The 27312-nt window shown below is 45.7% G+C and overlaps 1 protein-coding gene across 2 annotated transcripts in view; it reads left to right on the top strand.

Moving 5' to 3' along the window:
- The window catches only part of PMS1 (PMS1 homolog 1, mismatch repair system component), a 156248-nt gene that overhangs the window by 98701 nt on the left and 30235 nt on the right, over positions 1 to 27312 (top strand). For both annotated transcript variants that reach the window (XM_077448682.1, XM_077448681.1), the window contains exons 8-9: positions 9639 to 9773; positions 23757 to 24529. In XM_077448682.1, the coding sequence (XP_077304808.1) occupies positions 9639 to 9773; positions 23757 to 24529 (908 nt within the window). The remainder of the gene's footprint in view (positions 1 to 9638; positions 9774 to 23756; positions 24530 to 27312) is intronic.

Raw genomic sequence — 27312 nt, 5'->3', positions numbered from 1 at the left:
ACTTATTTTGATAAGTTCATTTACAAGCAATGGGGTCGACCGCAACTGACCTTTTCGCTCCCCAAATACATGGCGACGCGTTACCCCTTTGAGGAGAGCCTTCTCAAAAAGTGGTCAGGTCCTCCGGTCGTGGACCCCCCCAGTATCCAGGTTAAACAAAGTAACCACGATCCTGGTAGAGGGGACTTCTGCCTTTAAGTACCCCACAGACAGAAAGGCCGAGGCAGTGGCTCGTTCCTTGTTTACGGTTGTGGGGTCAACTATGCGTCCAGTACTGGCATCCGCACTTGTGTCTCAGACACTAACCGAGTGGGCAAAACTTTTTCACTGCGAATTAGGAGAGCAACAGGCTTCTCCCATCTGCGTGGAACTAGCAGACCAACTAGTGCAAGGCCTCAAGTACATTTGTGACGCAGCCCTGGATACCCTTCCTCTGTTAGCCAGGGCTTCAGTGTCAGCAGTGGTGCTGAGGCGCCTGATTTGGCGAAAATGCTGGTCTGCTGACCAGGCATCCAAAAAAGCCCTGACAGATCTTCCCTTCTTTGGAGCCTCATTGGATGACATTATTAAAAATGCCACAGGTGATAAGAGTACACTACTCCCACAGGCTAGGAAGGCCAAGGAGCCACGCCGTAGGCAAGGGCCCTCATTCTCCACTCACAAACAGCTTTTTCGTCCGCCCGGGGCTTCGACCAAGCGTCCCCAGCCCGACAGGACGACCTTTGAAGGAGGCATCCCTGGAACCGCAAGCCTAACAAACCTGCGAGCAAAAGTGCTACCGCATGAAGGGTTGCCCCTGCCCGCAACACGGGTGGGGGGTTACCTTCGGGAGTTTTTCAGCCCGCTGGGCCTCTCGACTGGCCAACCAATGGGTCTGCGATCTGATTTCCTCAGGCTACAAGAGGCCGCAAAACAGATTCTTCCCCTCCAGCATACCCATACTCCCGACTCGCCGGGAGGCCCTATTGGGGGCGGTAAGGGACCTGCTGATGGGGTGATAGGGCCTGTTCCGGAATAGGAATGTTTGCAGGGGTTATACTCAAACCTGTTTGGACATACCCCTTCCTTTTTGGGGACTACAATCTTGGACCTGAAAGCCCTCAATTACTTTGTAAAAGTACAAAGGTTCAGAGTGGAATCAGCTCGCTCAGTAGTCGCTGCACTCCATCAAGGGGACTACCTGGTGTCCTTGGACATCCAGGATGCGTACCTGCACATACCCATATGCCTTCGGCATCAGAAGTTTCTGCACTTTGCAGTCAGGAAAGCCCAATACCAGTGTGTGGCTATCCCTTTTGGTTTGGCATCAGCCCCCTGAGTCTTTACCAAAGTATGGGCTCCTGTTTTGGCGTTGCTGCGGAAACTCGGGATGGCGATCATGGGATACCTAGACGATCTCCTCCTGAGAGCATCTTCTGCCTCACAGTTAGAGGAGGATGTGGCGATCACCATGCAGACCCTGTAGGAATTTGGGTGGCTGTTGAACCTAAAAAAGTTGGTAATCGTACCGACTCATCGCTTGGAGTACCTAGGCTTACTGCTGGACTCCATGGAAGCAAGAGTGTTTCTCCCTTCAGACAAGCTACAGACTCTCAGAGCCGCGGTAAAGCTGTTGATGAACCACAGGTGGTCATCGCTAGGCTTCTGCATGCGAGTTCTGGGACTCATGGTAGCCTCCTTCGAGGCAGTACCATATGCCCAGTTTCACACCAGAGTCCTGCATAAGGAGATTTTGACAAAATGGGACAAATCTCCATTATCCCTGGATCGGCAGATTCAAGTGAGCCAGTTAGTCAGGGATTCCCTGCTCTGGTGGCTGAGGCCCCCGGCACTTCGGTCCAGGAAGTCGTTCGTACCTCTGAAATGGACAGTGATCACAACGGACGCCAGCCTAACTGGATGGGGTGGAGTAATGGGAGTTCAGTCGACCCAGGGCCTCTGGTCGGTTGAGGAATCCAAGTTGCCGATCAGTCTGCTCGAGCTGAGAGTGATCAGGCTATGCCTCTCCACATGGTCAATAAGATCAGGATCCAGTCAGACAAAGCCACGGCGGTGGCATACGTCAATCACCAAGGAGGAACAAGAAGCTCGGCTGCCGCACGGGAGGTCGCTCACATCCTTCAGTGGGCAGAGCGACATGTACCGGCCTTGTCGGCCATTTACATCCCGGGAGTGGAGAACTGGCAGGCCGGACTACCTAAGTCGCCAGATGCTGGACCCAGGAGAATGGGCTTTGCACCCGGAGGTGTTCAGGCTATTGTGCCTGCGATGGGGCACACCAGACGTGGATCTTCTGGCCTCCCGTCTCAATCAGAAGGTGCAGAGATTTGTGTCCAGGACAAAAGATCCTTGGGCAGATGCACTGGTGGCTCCATGGGATCAGTACCAGCTGATCTATGCCTTTCCTCTGCTGAAACTGTTACCACGGCTGCTCTGCAGAGTGGAGGCCGAGGGGATCCCAGTAATACTGATTGCCCCAGATTGACCCCAGCGTCCTTGGTACGCAGACCTAGTGCGCTTGGTGTTGGACACCCCATGGCGACTACCGTTACGAGAGGAGCTTCTGTCTCAAGGTCCGATTCTCCACCCTGCTTTACCATCGCTGGTTTTAACGGCATGGCTATTGAGAGCCAGGTGTTGAGGAACTGGGGTCTTTCGGACTCTGTGATTCCAACTATGCTAAGAGCACGGAAATCTTCTCGGAAGATATATCATCGTGCCTGGAAGGCCTACATCTCCATGTGTGAGGAGAAAGGATGGCGTCCGCGTTCCTTTTCTATATCCAGGATCCTGCTGTTTTTACAGCAAGGAGTAGACCAGATATTGGCCTAAGCACCATTAAAGGACAAAGATCAGCTTTGGCTGTGTTTTTTCATCGACCCCTGTCGTCCCACTCTCTAGTGAGCACTTTTATTCAAGGGGTCCGACATGTAGTTCCTCCAGTGCGTCCACCGTTACCCCCTTGGGATCTGAACCTGGTCTTTTCTAGTGGCCATTACTTCAGCCAGGAGGGTTTCGGAACTGGCGGCCTTGTCTTGCAAGTCGCCCTATCTGGTTATCCACAAGGATGAGATGGTGTTGCATCCGCAACCTCTTTTTCTGCCGAAGGTGGTTTCGGCATTCCACATCAATGAAGACATTGTGTTACCATCTCTGTGTCCTAAGCCAACACATCCTAAGGAGGTGGCCCTTCATGCCCTGGATGTAGTTCGGGCTCTGAGGGTGTATTTGTCTGTTACGGCTCCCTTTCGGAAGTCAGACTTCTTGTTTGTTTCACTGGCTGGTCCAAAAAAAGGCACGGCGGTCTTGTCAGCCACCATTTCCAGGTGGATCAGACAGATTGTAGTACAGGCCTATACCTTGAAGGGGCAGGTGCCCCCCTTTTCAGCCACTCCACAAGGGCAATCGGAACGTCTTGGGCCTTCCGACAAGCGTCTGTCGCTCAAGTGTGTAAAGCGGCGACTTGGTCTTCTGTTCACTCTTGTACAAAATTCTACATGGTAGATGCCAGTGCATTGGCTGATGCCTGTTTTGGCTGCAAAGTTTTGCAGTCGGCTGTATAATTGCAATTGCACTTACATTTTTGCTGTTTTTTTTGGTAAAAACGCAGTACCTTTTAAGTAATGCACTGTTGCATTTGTTACTGCAGTTCTGGTGTGGTTTGGGGGTAGTGCTTCTCAGTTCCTTGTTTTTTTGTGGGTAAAAAATTTTTGGTTGTTCCCACACACTGTAGTTTTTGTGGGTAAAGTTTATACTAGTTCCCACATGCAAGTTTTATGCTTTTTTTAATACCCCTCATTTGAGCACTGCTTGGGAACGTCCCAATTGTCTAAGAGAGGAGCTGTGTCAGTCGGTGAACGTAAGAGAAAATAGGATTTTTTTGTACTCACCGTAAAATCCTTTTCTCTGTAGTTCACCAACTAACACAGCACCCGCTCCTCCTATTTTTCTTTACGTTATACTGCTTGTTGACGTGCTGAAGCTGCAAGGCAGGCTGTGGGGTTGTTACCTAAGGGATCGCCCCTTGGGCGGAACTAGAAAGTTCTAGTTTTTATATTACATGTTAACATGTTATGCCTAGTCCTCTCCTGAAGGTGGCGTAACAACCCAATGGTCTAAGAGAGGAGCTGTGTCAGTCGGTGAACTACAGAGAAAAGGATTTTATGGCGAGTGCAAAAAATATACTAAAATCATTAGATAAAAACACAGCAAATTTTACAAAATTTCTACTAAATATACAATCTAACCTGTGTTGCGTTAATAAATAACGAATATTTGTACATTTTAAATTGTTCCTTTTTGCAAAATGGTGAAAATCCATCATATGCAAAAATTTAAATATCCAAATATCGCTAAAAATCTGGAGGTTTTCATTTTTCACTTACAGCTTTCAGGGTTTGTTAAAGACCACAAACCATATATTTTCTGAATGCACATGACCTGTAGAATAAAAAGTAGGTGTTACTGATTTTAAAGGCACTGTGATATTTGCACAAATATTTATTAAAACAATATATTTGCTAAAAATACTCTAAAATCATTATTAGAAGATACAAATGCAGCAAATTAAAAAAAAAAAAAAATCCTGCTAAATCCCTATTAAATATTAAAGCTAAACCTGTATTGAGTTAATAACAAATATTTGTAAATTTTAAATTGCGCCTTTTTGAGAAATGGTGAAAATTGAATATACAAAAACATTTCTCTAAACCTCTGGAGGCTTTAATTTCTCATTTACAGCTTTCAGAGTTTGTAAAAGATCCACCAAACTATATATTTTATGAAAGCATATGGCCAATAGAATAAAAAGAAGGTGCTACTGATTTTTAAGACCCTGCGGTATTTGTGCAAATGTTTATCAAAACAGTATTTTCACAAAAAATACAATAAAATCATTATTAGTGGATTCATACATGGCAATATTTACAAAATTCCTGCTAAATTCCTAATATAAAAGTTAACTATATTGAGTTAATAGAAAAAACTAAATTTGTACATTTACAATATTTGCACCTTTTTGTGAAATTGTGAAAACTGAAAGTGCGCAAAACAGTAAATAAAAACGATTTACTCTAAAATGCTGGGGGTTAACATTTTTCCCCATACATCTTTCAGAAATTTAAAAAGAATGTGACCTATTGAATGCAAAAAAATGTGCTACTGATCTTTTTATGTACTGCAATAGTTGTGCAAATGTTCATCAATTTGCTATTTTCATTATAAAATACACAAAAATATTCATTGGTCGATACATGCATGGCAAAATGTACTATATTCCTGCTAAATAAAAAAGCTAAAACTGTATTGAGTTATTAAATAACTTAGTGCACACAAACACAACATAACTTACAAGATCCCTGCTAAATTGCTACTAAAGCATCATTCACATGTGGCATACTAAAGTGTATGCCCTTGGAGGGCCATGTTTACCTGCATTGAGCTGCACTGGTGTTCCGTGCATCCCTGTACAGGCAGTTCCATATATGCATAGCCGCTGCTCCCAACCTGACGTGTGTGAGTGTGGGTGCACAAACCCGAACGCAATGTGAACTCAGTGACATGCACTCGGACCTACATGGTTGTCAAATTGGGAGCAATGGCTCTGTTCGTACAGTTTGCATTACATTCCAGATGATATCAATGGGACTGCCTGCACAGGGATGCACACAAGACCTCTGCATCCCAACACGGTCTTGCATGGGTGTATGCTGTGTATGCCCTGTGTGAACAAGGCTCTAGGCCCCTTTCACATGAGTAGACCAAGGCGTTTTTCAGGTGAAACCAATCAGACCAGCCATTGTTCTCTATGGAGAGGCGGATGTATACGGACATGTGTCCATTTACACCCGCCTGCATCGATTTGATCCAGTCTGCCAAAAAACGACGGATGATGATCTGTTCCCTATCCATCTAGCAGATCGGATGACAAACAGATGAAAACGGACAGTATCTCAGTATGAGTAGACTGTGCCTTAGGTGCTCATCTAAGCAACCTTGGTGCGACATTTTGAGTTAGCCACAAAGTGCTTTACAGGCCCAAGCCCAGGGCTTTGGTTCATCCGTCCAGGGGAACCCTGTTCCTTAACACTCCTTTGGGAGTATTCCCATCGGGAGGGCATAGATTGCTGGATCAGACTTGAACCCCTGTCTCTCTACTAGATGGGGAACAAAGGCTGTTGGAAAACCTGCTCTGCAGTTTGTCAAAGCATCTGCCTTTTTTGGGTACCAAAATGGGCTGGTGTGAATTCTGTAAGGGGGTTACATTTTGGAATTGCCCGCTGTAACATTTTTTGTTACGGTTGGTGGTGGGAGAGGACTCTATTACAATTTAAAATTTCGGTGCCATTGTAATGTTTCAATGCCCATACACCTCTTTGAGCTTGTGCATCCTCCTTCTGGTTGTTTGTACTGCGCATGAGCTCTATTTTGGATTAAACATACGGACCGCTTCACACTCTCTGGCCATCTGCTGATATGCTCCAGCGCCCTGATTCTCTGTCATGTAATTAAGCTCAGTGTTGCCTCCAGTGACATGGAATTTAAAGTGGTTGTAAACCCTTACAACCAATTTTGACTTACAGGTAAGCCTAGATTAAGGCTTACCTGTAGGCCCAAGAAATATCTCCTAAACCTGCACGGTTTAGGAGATATTTGCCGAAAGACAGGCACCGCTGTCTACGGCACATGCACCCTGTAGACAGTGGCGCGCAGGCGCACTGAGCGCACCGCGGTCAACGGCGATATGCCACGAGTGGCGGCTCCTGTGCGCATGCGTGGGAGTGACGTCATTGTGGCTTCGCCGAATGACAGCGGCGGAGCAGCGAGACCCACCGAGAAGATGGATGCGCCGGACTACAGGGGACAGCGGTGACTTTGCTGGCTCCTGTGTCAGGTAAGTGACACATAATGGACTACTATGCGATGCATAGTAGTCCATTATGCTTTACCTTTGCAGGGAATGAAAGAGGAAGTAAACTCATCAGGGTTTACTTCCTCTTTAATCCTTCCAGCTGCGGCAGTGTATCACAAGATCTCTTTGTGGGAATCCCTGACTTGCTTACAGTGTTACAGTCGGCTAACAGCTTCATGACACTAAAAGACTGGACCACTGTCCCCTATCACTACCCAACTCAGAGGCCTTCAGGGGCTGGCCACTTATCCTGCATATCCAGAGTGAAGGTTTCTGCCACTATGTCTACGTTTATGGGAAAACGTATAGCCATGTATGCTTACTCAGTACGCAGGGCCTGCAAATAGACACCCACACTCTCCCCCAGAGTCCACCTCTGATTTTCATCTAGATGCAGCTTCTTTTGCACATTGGGATAAGAAGAATGGGGATTGTATCTTGTCCATTTTTAAGGACTTGGTACATAAGGAGTTTATGTACTGACATCTTCTAAATTTAGGGATACTATTTTTGGTCCTTTTTGAGGCAGTGCACATGTACCTTGACCTGGAGCAGACTGTTCAGGCCCTGTAGAGTTAAATCCTAAATCAGCCCTGTCCAAGATTTTTCTCCCCCAGGAGAAACTCCAGACCCCTCTACTCCTTGTGTCGGACTTTGCAATGGAGGAGTCGTTTGACCCTCCACTTTTGCATAAGGGTCCTGGGCTTAATGGTGGCCTCCTTCAAGGCAGTTGTGCATGCTCATTTTCACGGCAGACTGTTTAAACTTAATGTTCTGTCTGCGTGGTACAGGAGGGCTCTGTCCCTGACTGCCAAATATGCCTGACCTGCAAAACCAGGCTTGCCCTGGCATGGTGGGTCAGGAGTCCAGCAAGGGGTCAGGAAAATGCTTCCTCCCATTGGTTTGGAAGGTTCTCATGATGAATGCCATTCTGTCCTGCTTGAGAGAAGTCCTGGATATCATCTCAGTATAGGACATTGGAAGAAGCTTGTCTCCTCCAAATCCGCGTTCTGGAGCTCAGAGTGATTCAGTTGTTCATGCAACACTGGAGCTCTCGATCGCAAATTCATTTGACCTGGATTCAGTTGGAAAATGCCACAACAGTGTAATACTTCAACCACCAAGGAGAACCCAGTACTGTTGTAGCTCAAAGAAATACCAGACTCTGGCTTGGTCGGAGCTTCAAATTCTAGGCTTGTCCACCGTGCACATTCGAGATGTGGGCAGTTGGCAGGCAGAATTCCTCAATCCTCAATGTCTGGAATGCAGATGTGCCCCCTTCACCCTAAGGTGTTTTTAGTCCCGCAGGTGAGGGATGCCAGACATTGACCTACTGACATACAGTACTGGGTTTGTCTGCAGGTCCGGGGATCCTCTCATCAACCTGAGCTATGCTTTCCCATCTCTAAACCTCTTTCCTTCTTTGTTTGTTTTTTTTCATTTAAGAGCAGCACAGTGGCTAAGTGGTTAGCACTTCCACTTGGCAGCTCTAGGGTCACCAGTTTGAATCCTAACCATGACACTACCTGCCTGGAGTTTGCATGTTCTCTCTGTGCCTGCGTGGGTTTCCTCCGGGTACTCCTGTTTCCTCCTAAACTCCAAAGACATGGTTAATTGGATTCTGTCCAAATTTGCCCTAGTGTGTGTATGAGTGTGAGTTGGGCTGCTTTCACACTGAGACACTTTACAGGTGTTTTAACGCTAAAAATGCTTGTGCCTGCAAAGCGCCTCTCTTGCCACTCCAGTGTGAAAGCCAGTGTGGAGCAGTGCACTTGCGGGACATTAAAAGAAAAAAAAGGTCTGCAAGCAGCATCTTTCGGGTACTTTAGGAGCGGTATATACACCACTCCTAAAATGCCCCTGCTCGTCTTGTGTCCACTAATGTAATTAAAAGACAGGATTTTCTGGTTAGTCAAAAATCCTATTTTTGCCACTACACAAAGCAATAATTAGCACAACCTTTTCTTAACTATGAAGTTCAGTTCTGGGCATCTGACCTGGATTCAGTTGGAAAATGCCACAACAGTGTTATACATCAACCACCAAGGAGAAACCAGCACAGCTCAAAGAAATATCCACCAAAATCTGGCTTGGTTGGAGCTTCACGTTCCAGGCCTGTCCACCGTGCACATTCCAGGTATGGGCAGTTGGCAGGCAGAAGACCTCAATCCTCAATGTCTGGACTGCAGTAGTGGCCCCTTCATCCTAAAGTGTTTCAATCCCCGCAGGTGAGGGATGCCAGACATTGACCTACTGTCAAACAGGTTCAACATGAAACTGACCATTGAGAGCCATACACACTCGCATGTCATGCCAATTGAATGTGGAAAAACAAAAACGCATCCAATTCGCACGTATATGAATCCGGTCTTCAATAGTGTTTGGTTAAACTGTTGCTTAACAAATTATTTAGAATCCTCTTTGAGTTTTTATATTTTATTTTTCCCCTGATACTGTGTCCCAGTGGGTATGCTTTATGCTCAGTAATACTAGTATGTTAATAATTACTTTTTCTTTCACAGATGGTTAACTATTGTATCCATTGGATCTTTTTTAAAGCTTATGTAAAAAAATTCTTTGCTGATGATTTTTGCAAGGCATTGATTTACCTTTTTGTGCTAATGGATCAAGCACCGTGGATATGTTATGTATCATTTTTTAAGAACTAGACTTATTTCACAACATCATTTATATCTTACTATGTTTCTTTCCTTTACTATTTTTTTAGCTGGTTCGATCATACTATAGCGAACATACAACTTCTCGTTCCTATCCTGTGTTTTTCATGAATATTGTTGTCCCGGCTTCATTTGTAGATGTCAATCTAACTCCAGATAAAACTCAAGTAATGTTACAGAATAAGGTAATGGTCTATTCCTTGCTTTGTAATATATTCTCCTGCTGTTGTACATGAAACCTGCAGATCAGTTCTTGCAAAAAGAATGTTCAGCATGAAAATCAGATTGATGCAGAAATTTTCTTTGGTCAGTTTTATATATTTCTTGTTAATACCATAACCTACCAGCAAAGAGCAACCCAAAATAAATTCTCATGCTCCTGATGATCGCAGCAATTCCTAAAACTGACACTGATACTAATTTAAAAAAAATGTAAAAAAAAACTGCCCAAAATATATTGACCTTTCACCCTTACTTGACCCAACCACTAACCCTGGCACTGACCTAGATCAAACCTTGATCTAGGTATTTTTTCTTTTTTTTTTTTTTTGTTTTGTTTTTTTGACTGATCACAGTGTTAGCCAATCAGGGATTACCACAGCAAACAGGTCACCCAGAGTCAGGAGCTCCAGGTCCCGGTTGTTAGTACAGGGCTTTCGGGAAACCCTGTTCTCTGTGCTGGGAATACGCTGTGCAGCCCTGCTCCCAGCACAAAGGCAGGCTCGCATTTAATACGGTCCCAAGAAAAAAAGCTCATTATATGTGTTACATTGGCATAAAGGGGTTAAAGTGTATGTGCAGCCAAAAATGTTTTTTCAGTTTTAGTAGGGAACTGTTATATTTGCGGTCTGTGTTCCATTGCAGAGATTTATCTTTACTTTTTGTACTGAAAACACAACAGGAAGTAAAATTAAATCTACAAAGTGGTTAAAGCCGGAGTAAACTTGCTGACATTTTTTTTTTCTGACCTGCAAGGGAAAAGTCATAATGAGCTAGTATGCACCACATACTAGCTCATTATGAAATACTTACCTTAGAACGAGGCCCCCACATCTTGCCCGATCCATGTCAGCTCCCTCGGCGTGTCTTTCGGGTATCTCGTCACTCCAGCACATGCGCACTGGGGATTCTCCGCTGAAAGTCTGGCAGAAGCTGGACCCTGCCGGACTTTCAGCCAAGAATCCCCAGTGCGCATGCACTGCTGCAGTCAGCGGCGCATTTCAAGGGGAATATCTCCTAAACCATACAGGTTTAGGAGATTTTTTTTTTACCTAGAGGTAAGCCTAATTATAGGCTTACCTGTAAGTAAAAGTTCTAAAAAAGACTATACAACCGCTTTAAGCGACTGTCCTTATCAGTGTCAGTGTTTGTAGCATTAAGTGGCAGTGTGCCAGTTACTGTTAATCTCAGTGTCAATTAGTGGCAGTGTAAATATCAGTGGCAGTTTGTCAGTGTCAATTAGTGCAGTGCAAGTGTCAGTTAGTGGCAGTATTAGGGTCAGTGTATATAAAGCTGAGTTCCAGGCAAAAAGAGAACTTAGTCTCAAACAATTGAACACATCACCTCTCCCCCCCCTCGTTTTGGATATATTCATTCTTCTTTTTCGTATTTTTTTTGCATATTTTCTTCGAGCATTCCGTAAATTTCTGGGAGTAAACCAGTTGCTGGAGTTTTGGCAGAGGAATGTTGTTTCGTTCTTGCCTGATATAGGATTATAAATGCTCAATAGTCTTGGGTCTTCTTTGTCGTCATTTTTGTTTCAAGATGTACTAAATGAAAGGTCCAGACTGCAGGCAGGCCAGTTAAGCACCCGGACTCTTTTACTATGAAGCCATGCTGTCATAGTTGGAGTATGCAGTTTAGCATTGTCCTGCTGAAATATGCAAGGTTTTCCCTGAAAAATACATCATCTGGATGGGAGCATATGCTGCTGTAAAACCTGGATATATCTTTCAGCATTGATGTTGCCTTTCAAGATGTGCAAGCTGCATTTCATATGCACTTAAACACCCCCATACCATCAGAGATGCAGTCTGAACTGAGCGCTGATAATATGCCGGAAGTTCCCCCTCCTCTTTAGTCGGGAGAGCGTAGGGCCTATGGTTGCCAAAAAGAATGTCAAATTTCGATTTGTCACAGAGATTTCTCCAGATTCTTGGAATCTTTTGATTTAATGTACTGTAGATGGTGATATATTTAAAGTCTTTGCAATTTTACGTTGAGGAACATTATTCTGAAATAGTTTGACAATTTAGAGAAGCAGCTTTTCACAGATAGGGGAATCTGTGCCCATTTTAACTTCTGATACACTCTGACTCTCTAAGATGCTCTTTTTTTGAAACCGATTAGACCACGTTCACACTGAGGCGCTTTACGGGCATTTTAGTGATAAGAATAGCGCCTGTAAAGCGCCTCTCCTGTCACTCCAGTGTGAAAGCCTGAGTGCTTTCATACTGGAGCGGTCTGCACGCAGGACAAGAAAAAAGTCCTGCAAGTAGCATCTTTGGGGCAGTGTGGGAGTGGTGTATACACTGCTCCCACACTGCCCTGCCCATTAAAATCAATGGGCAGCACTTCCGAAGTGCCTGCAAAGGGGGTTAAAAGCGCACCGCTAGCGGCGGTAAAGTGACGCTAAAACTAGCAGCGCTTTACCACTGCCGTTACCACCCCCACCCCCTCAGTGTGAAAGTACCCTTAATGTTATTGACATGTTACCAATTAATCTAATTAGTTGCAAAATGGTCTTCCAGCCCTTCCTTGTTAGTAGTAGTTTTTTTGAGACGTGTTGACATCAATTTCAAAATTACCTTATTTTTTTCTTAAACATTTTACATGTTTTCTATTTTGCTATTGTGAATAAACTATGGTTTTATGAGATTTGCAAACCATTACATTCTGTTTTTGTGTAGATTTTACACAGTATCTAATATTTTTTAATTTGGGGTTGTATATTAAATTTATCGAATTCAGTACATTTGGAAATACTGTACATCTGACCCATTGATCAGTCAGTCTAAAGTGATGCTATTACTGTAACAGAGCTGGTTTGAGGAACAATCGTATACCAGATTTAGGAGTCAACATTTATTAAAGTGTAACTCCACTTTATTCTTATATTCACCGACCGACACAGCTCCTCTCTGTAACTAAATGGGTTGTATAGCCTGCCATTAGGAGAACTAGGCAAAATTGTTACACAATACACAGAACTTTAATCCCGCCCCTGGTGGGCGAACCCTGTGCTATCAACCCTCCTCACTGCTCCCTTCAGCTTCAGTTTTTATATTTTGCCTAGTAAGGAGAATGACCTAGGAACCCTGCGGGCCCTCTTGGTCCATGTTTTTGCTGCAGGTTTGCTGCTTTTTGCGCAAGATGAAAGATCCTGAGATCTTCTATCAACTGCCGGCTGGGTGACAGGCTGGTTAATGATATCCTTGTAGTCTCCCCAGTCCGACCATCGAGCGGGAGCAGGCCGCAGCTAAGGCTCGGCAGGCCACGACATGCCTCAGCTCCAGAGGTGGCCGTGAGCTTCAATGCTCCGAGGTATACATATGACCGGGCTACTGCTGTCTGGATCACAGTATACCGGGCCAACAGCTACCCTGTAACTGCGCAGGAGTAGGTCTGTGATGGAATGTCTCCCAGCTCTTCAGGACTGGTAAGTACGGCTCTCCCTGCCTCAGTGGAGTGAGCAGTTGGGCACCTCACCTCCCTATTTTCTCTCCCAAGTCAATATCACCCCTCCTTCCCCCCTCTGAGGGGGGTGGCTGCATGCGCTGCGGGCGGTGTGTGTGTGTGGGTTTGCTGTTTTCTCACCTGTGGGGGCTCTGTGCGGCTGGCGTTGGTCCTGGTCCAGGTCTGGGGGGTCCCCAAAGGTGTTTGTGGAGGTTGTTTTGGCTGTAAGCAGGCAGCACGTTTTTATTTTTTGTTCTGTCACCGCATGGTGCCGTCCGGCGGCCATCTTGGATGTGGGAAAGCTGATATTCCCCTGGTGAACTTCAGCAGCCATTTTCTTTAGGATTTCCTATTAGTTTCATGGTGGCCATTTTCTTGAAGCCTGAGCGCTTTTTTCGCCGCTGTTCTTTTGTGGCAGCATTACATGTGCTCTCACTTGCTGTTTCGGCTGTCCACTGTGTGAACAGGACGCCGGATGGCTTTTTGCCGAATGCTGAAGTTAGCTTTGCAGAACGTTTCACCGCTGTTTATAGCTGCTGCTGCTGCTGACACAGTTTTCTCCTCACTGCAACTGGGAACCTCCTAGGGACTACAGGCACTGCTTGTGGCTTTCACAGAACACCCCAGGGTGGTAAGTCTAAGTACCCCCCCCCACGCGGCGGAGGCAGGAGGGTGGGACCTTCACTGTCCAGGCTAGGGTCAGCATGGCTTCAGAAATTGGTGTTTCTTCCCCCAAAATCCAGGCTATAGCAACCGGGTCAACTGCGGTTGGCTTGGTGCTCATCGACACCCTGACGGCGGTCTTTGACTCCTATGTTGCTAAGATAGAGGCGGCATGTGGCAGGAAAGGTGCATGTAAGAGACCCCTGCCCCCCCGTCCTCTGGGGAGAGCTCTGATGCAGACTCGGGTCCGGCTTCGGCTGGAGACCCCTGCTCTGACCTATCAGACGTAGCTGACCAGGACCGTTCGGACAGTGAGGATGATTCCCCGTCCGGGTCCGGGCACGACAAGACGCTTGTTGGAGCACTTATCACAGCTGTGCGTGATACCCTGAAGATTCAGGGGCCATCGGATTCCTCTGCTGATGTACCGGTCCCTTTTGGGTCCTGCAAGCCAGCACGTTCACCTAAGGTGTTCCCGTATTTGACTTATTTTGACAAATTCATCTACAGGGAATGGAGTCGCCCACAGCGGACCTTTTCGGTTCCCAAAAATCTGGCGTTACCCCTTTGAGGAATGCCTTCTCAAAAAGTGGTCGGCTCCTCCGGTCGTGGACCCTCCAGTATCTAGGTTAAATAAAGTAACCATGATCCCGGTTGAGGGGACTCCTGCATTCAAGGATCCCACGGACAGGAAGGCCGAGGCAGTGGCTCGTTCCTTGTTTACGGTTGTGGGGTCAGCCGTGCGACCTGTACTGGCATCTGCACTGGTGTCGCAGACACTGACTGAGTGGGCAAAACTTTTGCACCGCGAATTGGGAGAGCTGAACGCCTCCCCTGTCTGTGTAGAGCTAGCAGACCAACTAGTGCATGGCCTTAAGTACGTTTGTGGATACTCTTCCCCCTGTTATCCAATGCTTCAGTGTCAGCTGTGGTGCTGAGGTGCCTCATTTGGCTGAAATGCTGGTCTGCTGACCAGACATCCAAGAAAGCCCTGACGGATCTTCCCTTCCTTGGCGACCGGCTCTTTGGAGCCTCGTTGGATGACATTATTAAGAATGCCACGGGTGGTCAGAGTACACTACTCCCACAGGCCAGGAAGGCTAAAGAGCCACGCCTCAGGCAAGGGCCCTCTTTTTTCCGCTCACAAGCGGCTTTTTCATCCATGTCCCCGGTTTGCCAGGAGGCCCTGTTAGGGGCGGTGAGGGACTTGCTGAATCAGGGGGTGATTGTACCGCTTCCGGAATCGGAACGCTTCCTGGGGTTCTACTCAAATTTGTTTGTGGTTCCCAAGAAGGAAGGGGTACGTCCAGTCTTGGACTTGAAGGCCCTCAATCTCTTTGTAAAAGTGCAGAGGTTCAGAATGGAATCGGTTCGCTCAGTAGTCGCTGCACTCCATCAAGGGGACTTCCTGGCGTCCTTGGACAGTCAGGATGCTTACCTGCACATACCCATATGCCTTCGGCATCAAAAATTTCTGCGTTTGGCAGTCGGAGAAGCCCACTACCAGTTTGTGGCTCTTCCTTTTGGCTTGACGTCAGCCCCCCGTGTCTTTACCAAAGTACTGGCTCCAGTATTGGCGTTGCTGAGACAACGCACGATCGTGGGTTACCTAGACGATTTCCTCCTGAGAACGTCTTCCGCCTCAGAATTAGAGGAGGATGTGGCGATCACCTTGCAGACCCTGCAAGAATTTGTGTGGCTGTTGAACCTAAAGAAGTCGGTGGTTGTACCGACTCAGCGTCTGGAGTACCTGGGGTTACTGTTGGACACCAGGGAAGCAAGGCTTTTTCTCCCCTCAGACAAATTGAGGACTGTCAGATCGGCGGTCAATCTACTGCTGAGCTGCAAGTGGTCGTCGTTCCGCTTTTGCATGTGCGTACTGGGGCTCATGGTGGCCTCCTTCGAGGCGGTACCTTATGCCCAGTTCCACACCAGAGTCCTGCAGAAGGAGATTTTGATGAAGTGGGACAAATCTCCGTTGTCCCTGGATCGACAGATCCAGGTGAGTCAACCAGTCAGGGACTCCCTGATCTGGTGGTTGAGGTCCCCGGCGATTCAGTCCGGGAAATCGTTCCTTCCTCTGACATGGACGGTGATCACTACGGACGCCAGTCTGTCCAGCTGGGGTGGAGTGATGGGGATTCAGTCGGCTCAGGGCCTCTGGTCGGGGGAAGAATCCAAGTTGCCGATCAGTCAGCTCGAATTGAGAGTGATCAGGCTGTGCCTCCACAGGTGGTCGATGTGTCTTCAAGGGCGTCCGATCAGAATACAGTCAGACAACGCCACGGCTGTGACGTACATAAATCACCAAGGAGGAACAAGAAGCTCAGCCGCTGCTCGGGAGGTCGCTCACATACTTCAGTGGGCAGAGCAACACATACCGGCCCTGTCGGCCATTTACATCCCAGGGGTGGAAAATTGGCAGGCGGACTATCTGAGTCGACAGACGCTGGACCCAGGAGAATGGGCATTGCATCCGGAGATGTTCAGGCTGCTGTGCCTGAGGTGGGGCACACCAGATGTGGATCTATTGGCTTCCCGTCTCAATCGGAAGGTACCAAGATTCGTGTCCAGGACCAGAGATCCGTGGGCAGACACGTCAGACACACTGGTGGCTCCATCGGATCAGTACCCGCTTTTCCTCCACTAAAACTGTTGCCACGTCTGCTGCGCAGAGTGGAAGCCGAGGGGATCCCAGTGATCCTGGTTGCCCCAGATTGGCCTCAGCGTGCTTGGTACTCAGACCTGGTGCATCTGGTGGCAGACGCTCCCTGGTGACTGCCGTTGCCGGAGGACCTCCTATCTCGAGGTCCAATCTTTCACCCTGCTTTACCATCGCTGGCTTTAACGGCATGGCTGTTGAAAGCCAGATATTGAGGAACCGGGGTCTGTCGGACTCGGTGATTCCAGCTATGTTGAGGGAGCGGAAATCTTCTTCCAGGAAGATTTACCATCGTACTTGGAAGGCCTATATCTCCATGTGTGAGGAGAAAGGGTGGCATCCGCGCGCTTTCTCTATATCCAGGATCCTGCTGTTTCTTCAGCAAGGTGTAGACCAGAAGTTGACGTTGAGCACCATCAAGGGGCAAAGGGCAAATTTCAGCTTTGGCTGTTTTTTTCCAGCAACCCCTGGCGTCTCACTCATTAGTGAGTACCTTTGTTCAGGGTCCGGTGCGTCCTCCATTACCTCCGTGGGATTTGAACCTGGTGTTGTCGGCGCTTCAGAAGCCGCCGCTTGAGAATATCAGGGAGATTCCCTTGTTGACCCTTTCACAGAAAGTGGTCTTTCTAGTGGCCATCACATCGGCCAGGAGGGTTTCAGAATTGGCTGCCTTGTCATGCAAGTCACCTTATCTGGCCATCCACAGGGATAAGGTGGTGTTGCGTCCGCAACCGTCCTTTCTACCAAAAGTGGTTTCGGCATTTCGTATCAATGAGGACATTGTATTACCATCCTTGTGTCCTAAGCCAAAGCACCCCAAGGAGGTGGCCCTTCACAATCTCGATGTGGTTAGGGCTCTTAAGGTGTACTTGTCTGCAACAGCTCCCTTTCGAAAGTCAGACTCACTGTTTGTTTCAGTGGCTGGTCCTAAGAAAGGCATGGCAGTCTCGTCGGCCACCATTTCCAGGTGGATCAGACTGATTGTAGTCCAAGTGTACGCCTTGAAGGGGCAGGTTCCACCCTTTCCTGTCACGGCCCACTCTACAAGAGCAATCGGAAAGTCTTGGGCCTTCCGACACCAAGCGTCTGTCGCTCAGGTGTATAAGGCGGCGACCTGGTCGTCTGTCCAAACGTTTACAAAGTTCTACAAGGTAGACGTCAGTGTATCGGCTGATGCTGGTTTTGGCCGCAAAGTTTTGCAGGCGGCCGTGTAGTTGCAATTGAGTTTTTCCTGGTTTTTCATTAACAACACAGTACTGTTTTTGTTAATGCTCGGTTGCATTACCTCCGCAATGTTGCGGTCTTGGGGATCACTCCTGTTGAGGTTGTATGGTGGAGTTTTTCCACACACTGCTGTTTTTGTGTGGATTTAGTTTCACTAGCCATGGTGGGTGAAGTTTTTATGCTGTTTTTTTTTCCACCCCTCGTTTGGCACTGCTTGGGGACGTCCCATTTCGTTACAGAGAGGAGCTGTGTCGGTCGGTGAATATAAGAGAAAATAGGATTTTTGTACTCACCGTAAAATCATTTTCTCTGTAATTCACCGACCGACTGAGCACCCACCCCTCCTTTTTTCTACGTTATATTGCTTGTTGACGTACTGAAGCTGCTGGGAGCAGTGAGGAGGGTTGATAGCACAGGGTCCGCCCACCAGGGGCGGGATTAAAATTCTGTGTACTGTGTAACAATTTTGCCTAGTTCTCCTAATGGCAGGCTATACAACCCATTTAGTTACAGAGAGGAGCTGTGTCAGTCAGTGAATTACAGAGAAAAGGATTTTACGGTGAGTACGATTTTTTTTTAAGAGACACAACCCCATTTATGGCATCTATATACATTGCAAGGGTTCTAGCTAACTTTATTGTAGATTTCTGTCATGGTTATGCAGTGATCTTCCTCTGTTTGCTTACCTCCCCTCATGTGTTCAGACTAAGAGGCCAGCCACTTCCACCTGGTGGTTTTTATAACCTCTCCTCTAAGCGTGGCTCCACCCCAAGCCCTATCAGGGAACCCTATATTAACCTGTGCATTGCAAGCCAGTGGTGCTGATCAACCATTGTGTATTCATTGTGTGTTTGGCTTCCTGTTTCCTGCTTGCCGTGTGCTCTATGTTTGTCTCTGTTACCGACCTTGGCGTGTTCTCAACGATTCCTGTCTCCTTGTGACCCTGACCTTTTGGCATGTCCCCGACCATCCTTGTCTGCCTGTGACCCTGAACCTTTGACGTATACTCTGTTGTTCCTGTCTGCTAGTTGCCCTGACCTTAGCCTTATCCCCTTACTATCCTTGTCGTTCCAGTCTATTGCTTCCTTCTCCTGTAGTCTACTGTGAGCGTGAGCTGTGAGACCCTAGGGGCCACGACCTGGAGCCAGACTGCAGCGAAGTCCATCCTCACCACTGGAGGCTCTGGAGAACACCTGCTGGCTCTTAGACTCCGCGCCCTGGGGAATCTATGCTCCAGCTCCCATTGGGATCTGTGTTAGTGATCCTGTAGACCTGTGTCCTAAATCTCCCTGGGTACAATCTGCAGCAGTCAGTCCTAAGGTCCACTACCTAGCGGTGCACTTCCGACTCCTACGGAGTGCATCTGTTACCTGGTCTCGGGTGACCTGACAATTCCTACCTGTTTCTGTCCTGTTTTTTTTCACCATTGCCTTTCCAGACTGATTACCGAATCTGTGTTTTATTAAGGAAAGAGAGACCAATATATATTTACAGAAATCTATTAGGGGTGCGCATCTTCACTGGCATCATGATTCGATTTGATTACGATTATCCTGTCCACGATTCGATTCGACTTGATTCGATTCCGTGATGCATCACAATTACTGCGCACAGTTTTCATCCAAAAAATTCAACCGTTCAGAAGAACTGAATTTTTTTAGTTTTATCTGTTCTTTAAAAAAAGACAACAGTTCCTGCATGTAGCAAAGTATAAACACAACTTAACCAGTTAACAACCGACCCATAGCCGAATGACAGCTACAGGGCGGTTGCTTAACTCTGGGAGGCCCTCATATGACGTCCTCTCAGAATTCCACTCTCGCGCGCTTCCTGGGGCGCGCACTCGAGAGCATCCGTGACTGCCAGGTCATCACGGATCACGGTAAACGGCCGCTCATCGCGGCCGTTTACCACGTGATCGCTCCGTCATTTGACTTTGATTCGTCATTTTCACTTGTAAACAAACCGATTGGTACAGCGGAGGGGGACAGATCGGTGTCAGCAGCGCTGTGGGCTGAATCTGCAGTGCCCACAGTGCTGCTCACCAACAATTAACCCCTCAATTCCCTGCCAATACTCTGCAATACCCTGCAATGCCCTGACAATACTCTGCAATGCCCTGCCCTGACAATACTCTGTAATACCCAGCAATGCCCTGCCAATACTCTGTAATACCCAGCAATGCCCTGCCAATACTCTGTAATACCCAGCAATGTCCTGCCAATACTCTGCAATACCCAGCAATACTCTGCAATAGCCTGCAATACCCAGCAATACTCTGCAATAGCCTGCAATACCCTGCCATACTCTGTGGTACCCTGCAATACTCAGCCATGCTTGGTTGTACTTAGCCTCTGTATAAATGGTCAACTTTGTGTTAAAAAAAAAAAAAAAGCATTTTAATGAAATGCCATGTTCACTTTAATGTTTAGGTCCACCATCAAGTTTATTATTTTATTACTGTCATAATTTGGCAAATTTGTATTACAAGGTAAGAGTACTTAGTGCTTAGCTACCATGCTGCCATACTGTAAGGCTGCTCTGAGTGGGTATTGCAGAGTTGAGCTGTCAGTTGGACTGCCTGGTCCTATAAAATTCACAGCCTGGAAAAATTCCCACCTCAGCTGCTTCCCCCCACAACGATGCCTCAAGTGGGTGCCTCTCCTGCCTTGGCACTGTACTGGGTGTACATTAGACCTGAACATTGAGCAGATACAAAAAAAAAACACAAATTTATGAAACTAGGTATTGAATAATGACTTGTTACATTTTGATTTATTTAACTAGTGTATGCAAATGAAATTGGCTTGGTGTCAGCCTCTTGCATGCCCCTATACTTAGAATGGGACAGGAAGGAACAGAACTGGAACCCAATGAGAGGTGTACCCCATGCAAATATGCTGACAAGGAATATGTGAGGAGAAAACAGAGTGGGCTGATAGATGACCTCATCATTCCCCTAAACTCCTTTTGTCTTTTTTTTTATTTATAACATAAAAAAGAAACAGATTTCTTTATTCACCCAAGTAGGTTGAATAGGTTGAATTGGGTGAATTGGGGGGGGGGGGGGGGGGGACTGCTCAACAATTCTGTATCATTATGTGTTTTTCTTATACAGACACTAGAAGAATTTTTATATCTGACACTGTCTGGTTACTTTGCCAGTACATTTACCATATTTGAAACATGGTAAAGTGTGTTAGCCACTCTGCAGCCTTTGTTGGTGCAGAAAATCTGACCTCAAAGTCTTGGGCATACAGTCCACTAGTCCAGCTCCTAACAAAACTTGCACAAATCATCTGTTCATCTTTCACACTGTCTCATTCCAAAAACTCCTAAAAAAAAAGAAAAAATACCATTACAAAACGATGGTCTTTTGTATCTGCTTTGTTATTCATTAACAATAAAACAAAAGTCACGTCCTTATCACTTAAATTAAAAAGAATACAGGGAAAAAGGGGAAGGGGAAAAAAAGAAAAACCTACACCCAAAAGACCTCAAGGAAAAGTGTTGGTTCTATTGGACTTTTTAGGCAAAATTAAATATATTGTAAGAGAAAAATTAAGAAAAAAGGTATATTCAAAAATATTTATTTATAAAACAAAGAATAAGAGAAAAAAGAATAAAAACATTTCAAGTGCTGTTTTGTATCCTGTCTGTGTTAGTACATTCTAGACAATATCCATATCCATTTCCATTAGTTATATATACCCAAAGGGTGACAGGTTGTACATTAATATTCTAAGATACAACAAGGAATACACTAGACAGGGTATCAATTACAGAACTGATCTCAAATATATTCTGGCGCTCTACATGTTTCGCGTTTTGGGTAACGCTTCCTCAGGAGCTTTAACAATTTTATTTCTTCATGGGTGCACCCCAAGAGAAATATACAGAAAGGAGAAGAGAAAAAAAAAATTTCCAGGCAGAAAAAAACTATTTTCACCTCGACACCACACTTTCATATATATAAGAGCCTGCAGTTAGCATGAGGGCTTCAGGTATTTTGTAGTGTGAGGCAGCAACAAAGAGGGGTGATATTATACCGTATTCTCTTAAATTTAAATGGTCAGTTCCTCTAGTTTCTCCAAGCAGATAAAATGAAGGCAACCTATCCAAAAAAGTCCAAGGTTTAGAGGGGAGCCTTGTAGCCCCTATAGTGTTTGCACAGCGGTCCTACCTCCTGACAGAGCGAAACACTATAGGGGCTACAAGCCTCCCCTCTAAACTTTGGACTTTTTTGGATAGGTCGACTTCATTTTATCTGCTTGGAGAAACTAGAGGAACTGACCATTTAAATTTAAGAGAATACAGTGTAATATCACCCCTCTTTGTTGCTGCCTCACACTACAAAATACCTGAAGCCCTCATGCTAACTGCAGGCTCTTATATATATGAAAGTGTGACGTTGAGGTGAAAATCGTTTTTTCTGCCTGTAAAAATATTTTTTCTCTTCTCCTTTCTGTATATTTCTCTTGGGGTGCACCCATGAAGAAATAAAATTGTTAAAGCTCCTGAGGAAGCGTTACCCAAAACGCGAAACATGCAGAGCGCCAGCATATATTTGAGATCAGTTCTGTAATTGATACCCTGTCTAGTGTATTCCTTGTTGTATCTTAGAATATTAATGTACAACCTGTCACCCTTTGGGTATATATAACTAATGGAAATGGATATGGATATTGTCTAGAACAGTGATGGCGAACCTTGGCACTCCAGATGTTTTGGAAATACATGATGCTCCTGCACTCTGCAGTGTAGCTGAGCATCATGGGAAATGTAGTTCCAAAACATCTGGGGTGCCAAGGTTCGCCATCACTGGTCTAGAATGTACTAACACAGACAGGATACAAAACAGCACTTGATATGTTTTTATTCTTTTTTTCTCTTAGGCCGCGTACACACGCGGGGACTGTTCGCTCAACTTTGTCAAACAGTTTCAGCGGACAGTCCGCTCAAACTTAGCATGGACGGACTTGCCCACACACGATGAACGAACAGTCCGCTAAAACCGTGCGCGATGACGTGAACGGCACGTACGACGGGACTAGAAAACGACGTCCTATACACTGCAATGCAACCTTCGGCGTGTAAATCCTTTCTGAGCATGTGCGGAACTTAGTTTGACGAACAAGCCTACACACGAGGGGACTGTTCGCTGAAACAAAGTTTCAGCGGACAGTTTTTCGGAAATTCCGAAAAACTTTGTTCAGCAGACTGTTCGCTGAAACTGTCCGCTGAAAGCCCACACACGAGCGGACTGTCCGCTGAAACACTGTTCAGCGGACAAAGTTGAGCGAACAGTCCCCGCGTGTGTACGCGGCCTTATTCTTTATTTTATAAATAAATATTTTTTAATATATCTTTTTTCTTAATTTTTCTCTTACAATATATTTAATTTAGCCTAAAAAGTCCAATAGAACTAACACTTTTCCTTGAGGTCTTTTGGGTGTAGGTTTTTCTTTTTTTCCCCCTTCCCCTATTTCCCTGTATTCTTTTTAATTTAAATGCTTTGTTATTCAAACCTTATGTCTATGCTATGCCCCGTGTTAAACAAAACCATGGACAGATCCAATTGTAAGGTTACTTGTACTGCTTAGTCTCTTTTTCATTTTTCCTATGCTTCCACAAACATTTAAATAAGACAGTTAAATACAAATACCAACTATATTCCTGGCTACATTAGTGTCCTATCCTCCATGCTGTCTTAATGCATGAATTCCCTGACATACTGCCACTGACCTTCCCTGTTTCATAGCTTGTTAGGCCTGATATATGCCAGTGGCTTTTTAGGCACTCCAGTTAAGTTTTTTGTCCTTTGTGTGTTGTGCAGTATGATGATGTGAGAAAGAAAATGTTTACATTTGTTTTAGCTGTAAGTAAAGAAAGTCATGTAAGGTGCATTAATCTGATCTGAGTCCATATTGGTCATCTGTCATAGGAATCCGTGCTCAGTGCTGTTGAGATTACGCTGAAGTCTGTGTACTCGGATCCAGTACTCAAAGAAGTTGACCGTGTCAACGCACAGTTTACAGAACCTGATGTGAACATTAAAGATCCTTCAAAAGCAAATGATCGCAAAGATATGATTGTTGAAACTACTGATCCTTTGGAACAGAATGTGTACACACATTTAAATAATAATGATGGGAAACTGGAACGTGAGACAGAAGCCCTTTTAACAGATCCATCGGTTGAAAGTGGTATTTGGCATAACAATAACAGACAGCAACATTCCAGCACAGAACATGTTAAAGATGATGAAGCGGGCAGGGAATTTGAATGTAATACTGCTGGAAAACCCACAGAATATAAGAACACCTTATCAAATAATAACCTGGAAACGTCTAATGATAATTGGAGTAAAGGGACAGCTTTTAAAAATTCAAAAGGTGAAAACCTACAACCTGTTACAATATTGTGCTCTTCAAGTGAAACAAATACCAACCAGAGCTGTGAAGAAACTGGCTTAATTGAGGGGCCCAAAAATACAGAAAAGAAATGTACAAATGTAATCTCTGAGAAATCTGGGTTCATAACTGCTTTTGATTTGATGAGTGACAGGGTTATAAAGAAACCTATGTCTGCAAGGGATATTTTCACCCAAGAATACCGAATTAATTATCTTAAAGACACACCAAAAGTTGGATTTGATGACCTTTCTACAGAAATGTTGGATCTTTGGGAACAACTTGGTGAAGAGGAAAAACTTAAGTAAGCTCTACTTGCATGATATATTAAGCCTGTATTTGTACAGAGATAGTTTATACTTATATCATGCAATAGATCATATTTACAATTGTTTCTTGTACCAGTATTATATATACTGCCTAACCTTTCTCAACACAGTAAAACTAACACATTGACTGTTTTGTTGTACATTGGAAAAAATCTTAAAGCACATTTCCTTGGATATTCCAGTGTGTAAATGTGTCTAGTTGGTGAATAATATGTATTGTTTGTAAGTTATAGTTAGTATAGTAGTATAATTACTGGGCTTGGGAAAAACGGATTAAAAATTTATTTTCTTTATCACACATCACGTGACAGCCTTAAGTAATTACTTAATGGGTTATGGGCCACCTTCAGGTGTTGACACTGGTATACCCAATACAGGAAGTTGACTCCCCTATATAACCCCTCCTTCTTCCAGGAGTATCTCAGTTTTATCGCCAGTGTCTGAGGTGTTGGTCACGAGTGAAGATGTGCTCTAAGGAGCTCCAGGAGGGATCCATGCTGGATTTAAAAAACCTCCACAACCGGATCCATCCACGCCACTGCGGCCACAGGATGGTACCCAGACCTCGCATAGATGAACAAGGTTTTGACTGTAACGCTTCTCTTTAGGGCTGGACACTAGGAACCAGGACACTTTTTTTTATTTTATTTATTTTTTATATCATCTTTATTTATGAAAGACTGGGTTGTACAGTTCAATAAACATTTGCCAAGAGTGGTGGCTTCAAGTAACAGTCACAGTAGGACATATGGCGCCATTAAGAATATGAAAAAGTCAGTCATCAGGTGGCTGGCCGGCAGAAAAATCTCGGCTTGCCCTAAGGGTCGTCGTCTGACCGCTCACTGAGTGCGGGGCGAGTATGTCCTCCCGATAGGGGTCATTGTGCATATTAAACTTGGCTGTCCTCCCAGACAATACTTAAGTTACGTTGATTCCTGTATGTTGAGGGGTGTCACCGACGGGTAAATGCGAGGGGAGGGGGCGAACATGTGCCTCCAACTAACCTCACCCCACATCGCTTCCCGTCCATGACCCCCCCCCCCCCCGTGCCTCTGCGTCTGCACCATGGTGGCACAAAGTGCCGGACCCCCTTGCAGGTGAGGGTGTCTCATGGTGTCAGGCCTCTTCGTTCTGTCAGGCTAGCTGTCTAGGACACTTTTTGGTCTTGCTACATTACCTAAAGTTGTCCTGAGGGGTGCTATGCAGGTCCAAAGGAGTGGAACCCCTATTAAAAGGGACCTGGTCTTTGAAGGTTTAACTACGCTTCCTGCCGTGATGGGTGACGTTTGGATCTGTCTGTTTTCAGCAGTATCCTGCAGTGAGGAAAAGGTAAAAGAAAAGCTCCTATGCCTTTTCTTTCATATGTAACATTATAATACTATAAAGTCTCCTCTAGAGGGAGTAAGAATGCATATACCCTGTCAATCTGTGCTACAACATGGTGTATCCTAGCAGCTGGAGGGGGTTCTTTATTTTCTCTCTCTCCAATTGGGGAAACTGGGTGGCTGGGGGTACATGTACTGCTATACATTATATTTGTAAGCAGTTTTGTAAAAAGGTATGCTGCCATAACAGTGTGACAAGCACTAAAAGCTGACAAACTGCTAAAGTACGCCCGCCCTCCCCCCACATTTACTTGCCTATGCAAAAGAAACCAGCCTTTCTCAAAGGAAGAGTAACGCCGCATGGCGGCTGCAGCCTCCTCTTCTCCTTGTGGCCTGTGTCTCAGACCTGAATCCAGTGCTGTCTACATGCGCAGACTGAGGTTTTACTTTTGAAAGGAGGAGGAGGAGGGTGGATTGGGGAAGGGGCATGGCTAAAGCAGTCTGGCGCCATGTGCAGACTCGGCATCTTTGTGAAAGCACACGGCACACAGGCAATCAGGTTTAAACCTGAGAGGGCTTAAAAGCTGATGCTCTGAGAACTAAATGTGTCTACCAGAGCAGCTGAAGCAAGAGCTGCCACAGGAGCGCTGGAGCACGTGAGGGGCGTCTATAGGCATTTCTAGTACAGGAAAAGACATTACTGTTTAGCATCAGATTAATCTATGCTGCCATTGTTTTTCCTACTATTGCTCAGCAAATGGAACATTTCCTAGAGTGCCTCTGCTTTTGTGCTTAGCACTATGGCTTCCAAGGTTACTACTAAGGCACCAAAAGTTCCACCCTCTGGTGCTGGGAACCTCAGCCGTGCCTCCACACTGTCATCCTCTCCCGAGATACCAGATATGGCAAGCCAGGGTGAGTCTTTGGAACCAATTGGTGGTGCAACTGCTTCTCACACTTTAGCCCCTCTATACCTGACTGAAGAACTGAAGAAGTATTTTCCTCTGCCCTGCAGGGCTTAGAAGTAAGATTAGCAGCTTTAATCACATCCTCCATCCAAGGGGATAGCAAGCATGCTAGATCCCTCTCTCCCACTCCAAACCCTTTACCAAGGGAACAGTGGGGACAGGATGAGGTATTACCCTCAATCGAGAGGAAAAACAAGCCGATTATTCCTCTGATTATTCAGCTTCACAATCTGAGGTACAAATCCTTATGGAAATGGTTCACTCCACTTTCATGCTACCCCGAACAGAGTTAGCTGAAAGTCTGGTTTCCTCCTTGGCTTCTTTGAAACCTTTGCAGCCGTTGAATGCGTTTCCGGTCCATGCATTACTAGAAAAGCTTATTTATGCTGAATGGGATCACCCGGATAAGCATTTTCTACCTCCAGAGAGATTCTCGGTTCTCCATCCCATGGAGGAAAAATTCAC

The sequence above is a fragment of the Lithobates pipiens genome, unplaced genomic scaffold (assembly GCF_037356315.1).
Source record: "Lithobates pipiens isolate NorthernLeopardFrog02 unplaced genomic scaffold, aLitPip1_a1.2 Scaffold_22, whole genome shotgun sequence".
Taxonomy (NCBI): domain Eukaryota; kingdom Metazoa; phylum Chordata; class Amphibia; order Anura; family Ranidae; genus Lithobates; species Lithobates pipiens.
The sequence above is the reverse complement of the archived record's forward strand: the minus strand, read 5'-3'. Positions and strand labels throughout refer to the sequence as shown.